This window comes from Echinops telfairi, unplaced genomic scaffold (assembly GCF_000313985.2).
Source record: "Echinops telfairi isolate 266 unplaced genomic scaffold, ASM31398v2 ScPeMD7_7469;HRSCAF=8507_0, whole genome shotgun sequence".
NCBI lineage: Eukaryota > Metazoa > Chordata > Mammalia > Afrosoricida > Tenrecidae > Echinops > Echinops telfairi.
In genome coordinates, this window is record NW_022111372.1 from 46612226 (window position 1) to 46621112 (window position 8887).

The 8887-nt window shown below is 43.2% G+C and overlaps 1 protein-coding gene across 4 annotated transcripts in view; it reads left to right on the forward strand.

Moving 5' to 3' along the window:
* The window catches only part of RUFY1 (RUN and FYVE domain containing 1), a 62385-nt gene that overhangs the window by 36471 nt on the left and 17027 nt on the right, over nt 1–8887 (forward strand). For all 4 annotated transcript variants that reach the window (XM_045284425.1, XM_045284426.1, XM_004696856.2 and 1 more), the window contains exons 10-11: nt 582–698; nt 1364–1531. In XM_045284425.1, coding sequence (XP_045140360.1) covers nt 582–698; nt 1364–1531 — 285 coding nt within the window. The remainder of the gene's footprint in view (nt 1–581; nt 699–1363; nt 1532–8887) is intronic.

Sequence of the window (8887 nt, forward strand, 5' to 3'; positions counted from 1 at the left end):
TAAGTGGAGAGAAAATGTTTTGAGAATGATGAGGGCAATGAATGTACAAATGCGCTTTACACAATTGATGTGTGTATGGATTGTGATAAGAGTTGTATGCGCCCCTAATAAAATGATTTTTTTAAAAAAAGTTGTCTATCCTTTAATGGAATATTATTCAGCCCTAAAAAATGCAATTAAGCCTTGCGTAAACTTAGAAACATGGTGCTGAGTGAATAAGCCAGTCAGTGACAAAGGAGCAAATGCTGGGTGATCCCACCTACATAAACCATCCAGAATAGATATTTAGAGACTCAAGTTCAGTTGTAGGTAGTAGGCATGGGTGGGAGAAAGAAAGGGCATGTTATTGTCTAAGGGGCTCTGAGTTTCTCTTAAGCGTGAGGAAAATTTTTGGAAATGACTAATGGGGCTAGCTTCCCAAATAGTGAGTGTCATTAAATTGTACATGTAAAAATGGTTGAGATGGCAAATGTATTATTATGTGTATTTTGCAAAATTGAAAAATAAACATTTACAAATTATCTGGTCTGTGTAACTTTTCAGAAGCAAATCATTCCTCTCACTGTTCTTGCTTGATCCAGATAACAAAACAGGATACAAAAGTAGAGCTGGATACTTACAAGCAAACACGGCAAGGTCTGGATGAGATGTACAGTGACGTGTGGAAGCAGTTAAAGGAGGAGAAGAGAGTCCGACTGGTGAGTGAGTGGACGGGCTGCCTTAAGAAAGTCCTCTTTAGTGGCCCTCAGCTATTTCTGTCCGCACTCTTCACATGGCATGCTGAGACCTGCCGATGCTCACAGAAAGTCCAAAGTTGTCCACTTCCAGAGGGGTGGAAGGGCCTAAATTTAGTAGGCCCTTGGATGCGAGGAACTTGGGCCCTGAATTAACCAAGCCAGAGCCTAGTTCAGAATGACTGCACCATTGTCTCTCTAAACTAGTGACCCATTCCAGAAATTCTAACATTGCACAGCTAGTCAGCAGAGGAACTGACAGCTGAACTGCATCTTCTGAATCCAGCCTCACCTCTGTGGCACCATCCACATTGCTCCCAGCTGTCGAACGCAAGACAGATGCTCTTTCCAACCATGCAGCCTGAGGCAGGGGCTTGGGAAACTACAGTTGCTAAAACTCTAGGCTCACAGTGCAGCTTACCAGCTTTCTCTTGGCTTGATGCAGTTTTAATTATAAAATTAAAAACAGGGGAAAACTTAATCTAGTTATCTGGCAGGCCGATTTTTCTAAACCTCCCTAACTGCTTCTGCCATCAGTTTATATTGTAGGCATTCCCAAGATGCAGTCTCAGTCAGAGACATTTCTGTGACCTACTTTAATAAGGATTTCCTGCATATATCCTTTTAAGGAACTAGAAAAAGAACTGGAGTTACAAATTGGAATGAAAACGGAAATGGAAATTGCAATGAAATTACTGGAAAAGGACACCCATGAAAAACAGGATACTCTAGTGGCCCTTCGCCAGCAGCTCGAAGAAGTCAAAGCGATAAACTTACAGATGTTTCGCAAGGTTCAGGTAGGACGCTCCCCCTGCTGTTTATCCCAGGGTGCCTCTCAGCCTTGCAGGATGCGAGAATATAAAGGTCTTTGAGGCTCCGTTATGCTTCAGACCTATTCTAAGACCCTGTGACGTATGCGTGCCCTTGCTAGGCTTGATGCTCACAGCGATCCCTAAGAGGTTTTTAAAATGGGAAATGTGCGTAACAACACAGAACCCAGGGGGCTGGTTGCACAACTAGTGAGCAGTGGAACTGAGAGCTGAACTGCAGCTGCTGAATCCAAACCTCAGCTCTGTCCACACCTCCTTAGCCCCTCTCCCTGCTGTCTGTTTCTTGCCACTTCAGTGACTGAATGTGTGCCGCAAGAAATGCAGAAAGAGGTTGAAGATATCATTTCGTCTGTTCAAACCTTGCCATTAAGTTCACCTTGCCAAGTCTTTTATAGCCACCAAGCTAGCGACTGCCTCTCCTGTGTCTTGTGAGAGTAGCCAAGGGCAGCTAGCCCAGCAAGAGTCCAGCATGTCAGAGCTGAAGGACAACATCTAAATAAAGGGTTCATGCCCAGAAGCCATTGCACCATTCTGTGCCCTTCTCAAAACTTGCCTTTTTAAATTTCTTCCTTTCTCTCTTTTCTACTTTATTTTTTTAACCTGTTTCCTATTTTATTATCCAGTCACACTTCATGTTCCATAGATATGGTGTATTCTCACTTCCTATAATGTTTATGTCACAGATCACGTGATGGCAGACAATACTACTAAACCAGGCTGTTTGGGTGTGGATTTTTTTTTAACTATTACGTGATACTATTAATAGCAAGAATGAAAATTGAAGCAAAACAAAAGTAAAGAGGGAAAAAAAATGTTCACTCCCCTAACAAATGATCTCTTTGAATTTCATTTTTCCCCAACAGTTCTATTGACATAAATTCACATATCATACCATTCAGTGGTTCAATCACATCAATAAGAGTGGTTTATTCCTCACCACAGTCAGTTTTGGAGCATTTCCTTCATTCTTGTACTCTCATTAACTCCCCGGGTCCCTCCAACCTCGCCTGCCACACCCCCAGGGAGCCATTAGCCTTGCTAACATGAAGAAAACATTGGAGAGTGGATTGTTGCCGTTGCAGCTAGGTCAAAGTTTACCACGCTGTCATTAGATCTCCCTTATCCATTGGAATTTACTCTTATTTTGATCCTTGAGTTTCGTTATATTCGGTCTCGTATACAGATGTAATGTTGCTGTGGGTTAGCTACGGAGAACTAAACCATGGTCACATTTAGCAGACTCTGGAGTGGCTGGGAAATACAGAACTTGTTTTTCTGTCCCTTAATAATTCCAAGGGGAACATTTCAAACTAGCGGTTTTGTTCCCCTCAGTCATTCGGGACTCCTGCTGGTGGCTGCTTTGGTCTCCAAGGCCATGCGAGCTGTCACCATCCTCACGACAGTGGAAGGGGAAGAGAAAAGCGAAAGTCCAAAACCAAGAGCTCCTTGAGGCAGTGACACTGGAGTTGCTCAGGTCACTGCCATTCAGCTCAGGCTCCTGCAAGCACATCTGCCTCTTCTGAGTCTGCCTTCTGGAGAGAATTCTGCCCCAGATGTGATCTGCTTGGCCTTAGCTTTCCCTCATGAGAGTTCATCATCCTTGGTGGCTGCCAGGGAATGTGCCCATTTGGACCCTGTGCAGCTTATTCAGCCAGCTTCTTGGCAGCCTGGTAGTTGTATTAGGGATCACAGTCACATGTATTTTTCATGTTAAACTCGTGGTTGTTCTGATAATACCATTCCCTCAATTGCAGCCTCTGGTCTCTTTCTTTGCATTCATACTTCATGTCAGTGACCACAGTTCGTTATCAGATGTAGGTCCTGGACCTTTTTCATTGCTTTCCTCTCTTGTTCTGTCTCTCTGATGCTTGATTGGGCCTCCAGGTCGGGTCTAGAAGCAGTTGGCTTTTCAAACCCCATGAGCACCCTCTCCCCAGTCCAGATTTTCTGAATTTCTGTCTAGCTTCCTCTGCAAGCTAGCTCATTTCTACTGTGTATTTATTAAAATACCTTGCTAAAAACTAGCCAAGCACAGCCAGAATGCTCCTTAAAAGGCAAGGATGGTGAGACATCATCTCACATACTTTGGACACGGTTATTGGGAAAGGTGAGTCCGTGGAGCAGGGCATCATGCCCTCACAAGAGGGATGGACGTGGGGCTGCAGTGATGGGCACGTGATGGGTACGTAGGGTACATAGGGTCCATCTGAATCTGCGCGGACTGGCCAGCACCTAACAATACAACCACAGCAAAGTCCCACACAGGAAGACTGAAGAACACCCCAGAGCTCTAGGCATGACTGGCTGTACTGCCCCAGCTAATCTATCTGCCAAGTGTGGGCAAGTGGCAGTTATACTAAATGTCTTGTTGTAACTAACAAGGGTCCCCAGTTTTCCAGCTGGTCACATCTATTTTGACAATACCAAACCCCTTACTGCGGCCTCAATACTGCATGCTTTAGATCTTTGTTAAAATCTAGCACTGATAGAATTGTGTCATCTTTTTTCTCTTTTCATTTTTCCCTACAAAAATGTTCCTCCCTTTGAGCCTCAGCTGCAAAGGTTAAGTCAGTGTCACTCCTCAGTTGGTGGTGCACAATAATAAGCCTGTACAAAATAGCTCTTTAGTTGCACATTTTTTATTTCCATCCATAGGCCTTTCTTCCTCCCCACCTCTTTTCCTTAGACCACCATCGTATCTGTCCTTCTAAAACGAATCATCCTGAGCACAAGAGTTTTCATGGGCGTAAGTGGTAGTATACTGTTGCTTTCATTCTGTATCTAACTTTTCCCCTCAGCCCTACATTCATCCATGTGTGTCTAGTTTGTGCTTCTGAGTAAGTACAGCTTTGTAGCCTAGAGTGTGCCCCAGTGCATAGTCCCGGTCCATTCTCCCAATGATTGACAGATCATTTCAACCAATTCCACAAGCATTAGCAACACCCCAGGGCCTAGGCAAGCGCACATCCCTCAGGGACCTTGGAACACTTCCTGACACTTGTAACTTGGAGCAGGATTGCTGATCACATACTAACTTTGTGTAGTTTTGCACAAAATCAGCTGTGTTACTTTCCACAAGGGCTGCACCAGTAAACACATCTTACTGGCTGTATCTGATGATCCCTACATCCCCGAACCCACGCCTACTGCCAGGGAGTCAAGTCTAGCTCTTAACAACCTTTTATAGGGTTTCCAAGGTGGTAAATCTATGGGAGCAGACTGCCTCTTCTTTCACCCTGCAGAGCACCTAGTGGATTGGAACCACTGACCTTGTAGTTTAGCAGCCCAACGCTTACCTGATCAGGGCTCCTTTCCACAAGGGCTGCACCAATACACAGTCTCATCATCTGTGTCTCATAATTCCTGGGGCCTCAAACCCATCCAGCCCTTGGCACCATATATCATTCCAACTTTTATCAGAGTGTACACTGACATATAATTATTGCGTACATATTTATTTCTCAACTCCATGAGTTTAAACATCTCTACATATATTTGTTAGCCGTTTTTATTTCCTCTTTGTGCATTGCCTGTTTTATTTTTTGTCTTCTTTGCTTCGGGGTTCCTATATTTTCCTTAGCACTAATTCCACATATAGTCTAAATATTAGTCCCTTGTTGGCGTACATGCTGTATCTTCTCCCAATTTGTCATGTTGTTCTTAGGGGTTACTGGGCTGGTTCTGAGTCATAGCACCCCAACGTACAGCAGAGTGAAACACTGCCTGCAGTGTGCTTCCATAAAGATCACAGTCCTGCGTGGGTCTCATAAATGCTGCGACATTTGAGCCCAGTGTTGCAGCCACTACATCAATCCACCTCATATTTTGTTTTAGCGTAACTTTGAATTCTTTTTTTTAATAGTCAAAAGTGTCAACTTTCCACATTATGTTTGCACTTTGGGGATTTTGCTTAAGAAGCCCTTTCATATCCCTAGGTATGAAAGAAATGCCACATTCCTTTCACTTTTCAGAGTTAGGTTGTACCCTTTGCATCTAGTTTACCTTTCGACAGATGTGATCTTAACCCAGGGATCCAGTTTTCTTTGTCACCGTAGCCAGCCACTTAAGAGCTACCGTTACCACATATCGTGCCCTGTATCACAGTGGCGTTCTCTCTGAGGCCCCTTCTGTTGCTCTGCTGGGTTTGACGTCCGCTTGGTCACGCTGCTCCTTGCTGTGGCTCTGTTCTTCCTCTTCTAAGTGAGGAGTTCATTGAATGCGCACATTAATTTGGGAGAGAATTGACTTCTGTACACTATTAGGGCATCCCACCTAAGAGCATGAGATAAGTTTCCATTTAGTCAGATATTTTGCTTTGTTCTCTTTCCACCATAAAGAGCTCTGTATAGGTTATGTTACTAGCGTAACTGATGCCTTTTCCGTTAGGGTTTTTTGGTTTTGGGGTTTTTTTTCCAGTTTTATCAGCACTAAATCCACATCATACGTTTCAGTCATTCAATCATGTCAAGAAGAATTGTACAATCATTACCATATCAGTTTCAGAACTTTTTCTCCCATGACTAAATCACCTTTAAAATGAGCTATGTAATTACATTCAATTTTAGTGTGCCCTTCCCCTCCCCATCACTATTTACTTCCCAAATTCCCTAACATGCCCCATCTTCCCTCACCCACCCATGCTATATCCCTACAAATCAGTTAATATCTTGATGCATCTACTCCTTCTGTGCTCCATAAACTGTTCAACCTAACAGAAACAATAAAGAGCAAAAACTAAATGAAGTGGTAAGGATAAAACAATAGCAATATAAAGATAAAAATACCACAATGAACCAGAAAGAAAAGACCTCCATCACTATTTAAAAAGCCAGAACAAGCACTAGATCTTGTACCTGGAACAAATTCAGTTTGGGTCTAGAGTAGCAGTTTGCAACCTGTGGGTCGTGACCCCTTTGGGGGTCAAACGACCTTTTCACAGGGGTCACCCGATTCATAACAGTGGCAAAATTACAAGTATGAAGTAGCAACGCAAATAATTTTATGGTTGGGGGGGCTCACCACAACATGAGGAACTGTATTAAAAGGTCATGGCATTAGGAAGGTTGAGAACCACTGGACCCTAGAGGGAGGTCAATGGCCAAGTATCAAGTTTGATCCAGCCTAATCTGGAATATAATGATCGATGTTTGATAGTAAGGCTGTTCTAGACTCTTGCCTGTGGCTAGAGGGGATCTGCCAGCAGCTTACTCTAACTAGCTACTCAGCCAGATGGGTTTTAGGCTCCCACTGTCCTCCACAGCCTTCCACAAATTGGGTGTTCATGATTTAAGCTCTGTTACTTATCCCTTCGTCATATTTGAGTTTTGGACTTGTCATTTTTGGGTCTCACAAGCTGGTGTGCTTCTTCTATGTGGACTTAGTTGACTGCTGTTACGTTTTCTTGTTAGGTTTTGCAGCTATTTTTTTGGTAAGCTGCTCTTATATTTGGCAGCCTTACTTACCGTCTAGTTCTAGTAGCTGCTCTATTGACCCTGTTGGTTTTGGATGTAATTATCATCAGCAATTAAAGACAGTTTAATCTCTTCGCAGGGAGACCTGATGGCATAGTGGTCAAGAGTTTGGCTATTAGCCCAAAAGTTGGTGGTTCAAGCCCACCAGCTGCTCAGTGGAAGAAAAGTGTGACATTCTGCTTCCTTAAAGATCATAGCTTTCAATCAGTGACACTGTCAATAGAATCGCCTTATGCCCAGGGGAAAATGATTGATAATGCTCTCTATTATGAAATGATCATATCTCTAAAGTGAACCAGAGACGTATATAAACCGTAAACATAGGAATGGATTTGGGGCTCACACTTAATTCTAACCCCAATCTAAGAAAAATGAATTCTTATGACATGGCCCTACTCAGTATTCACCCTCATGAAGAGATCTCTAATGATATGGGTACAAAAGAAAAGTCTGGTGGAGAAAACATTTGGTTTCCAGCTATCAGAAAGAATAGCACCTGGGGTCTGAAAGTCTTGTCTCCAAACTAGCAGCCATCTAAGAGAGGTGTCAACTAAATCTGCATGGAGGAAGCACACCAGCCTGTGTGATCCAAGGATAGGAAATAATAAAATCCAAATCTGAAGGAGGGAATGATATCAGAGCTTAAATTCTTAACATTCTGTTTGCAGAAGGCTATAGATGACAGTGGAAGTCCAGAATTCATTTACAGGGTTTTCACGTGGATTAAGCCTTCAGTGAATCCCCTCTGAAGTGAGTATCCAGAATTATGTATAGCCTTGCTCTCATACAAAGAGCACTGTAAAGGCCATTATGGCAGAGAGACAGTACCTGGATACATAATTGCCTACAGGCATGACAAGGGAGGTTTGGGGGATGTGGGGAGCTAACAAAAATGAGTACAAGAAGGAAATGTTCTGAAATTGATTGTGGTGATGGTTACATACATCTTCTTAATAATCTTGAACAATAAAATTGTATGATATGTAAAATATATACCAATAAAACTTTGTTGTTGTTTTCATCACAACCTTGGAAACCCTAGGGACAGTGCCACTCCGTCCTGTTGGGTTCCTGTGAGGCAGAATCCACTCAATGGCAATAGGTTCCGGTTTGGTTTTAATCTCTTTATGCTTCTTATTTAGTTTTCCTTTCTTGTAGCATTGCTCCAGCCTTTGGAACTGTATTAAACAGTAGAACAAACCCATAGTCCTTATCTTTTTTCTTTTTTTCTTAATTCATTTTATTGGGGGGTCATACAACTCTTGTCACAATCCATACATACATCCATTGTGTCAAGCACATTTGTACATTTGTTGCCCTCATCATTCTCAAATCATTTGCTTTCTACTTGAGCCCTTGGTATCAGCTCCTCATTTTCCCCTCCCTCCCTACCCTCCTCATGAACCCTTGATAATTTATAAAGTATTATTATTTTGTCATATCTTACACTGTCCGACGTCTCCCTTCACCCACTTTTCTGTTGTCTGTTCCCCACGAAGGGGGTTATATGTAGATCCTTGTAATCGGTTCCCCCTTTCTACTCTACCTTCCCTCCACCCTCCTGGTACCGCCACTCAGCACTGGTCCTGAAGGGATCATCCACCCTGGATTCCGATTTTCCAGTTCCTGTCTGTACCAGTGTACATCTTCTGGTCTAGCCAGACTTGCAAGGTAGAATTGGGATCATGATAGTGGGGCGGACAGGAAGCACTAAAGAACTAGAGGAAAGTTGTATGTTTCATCATTGCTACACTGCACCCTGATTGGCTCCTCTCCTCCTGGCGACTCTTCTATAAGAGGATGTCCAGTTGCCTACAGATGGACTTTGGGTCCCCACTCCGCACTCCCCCTC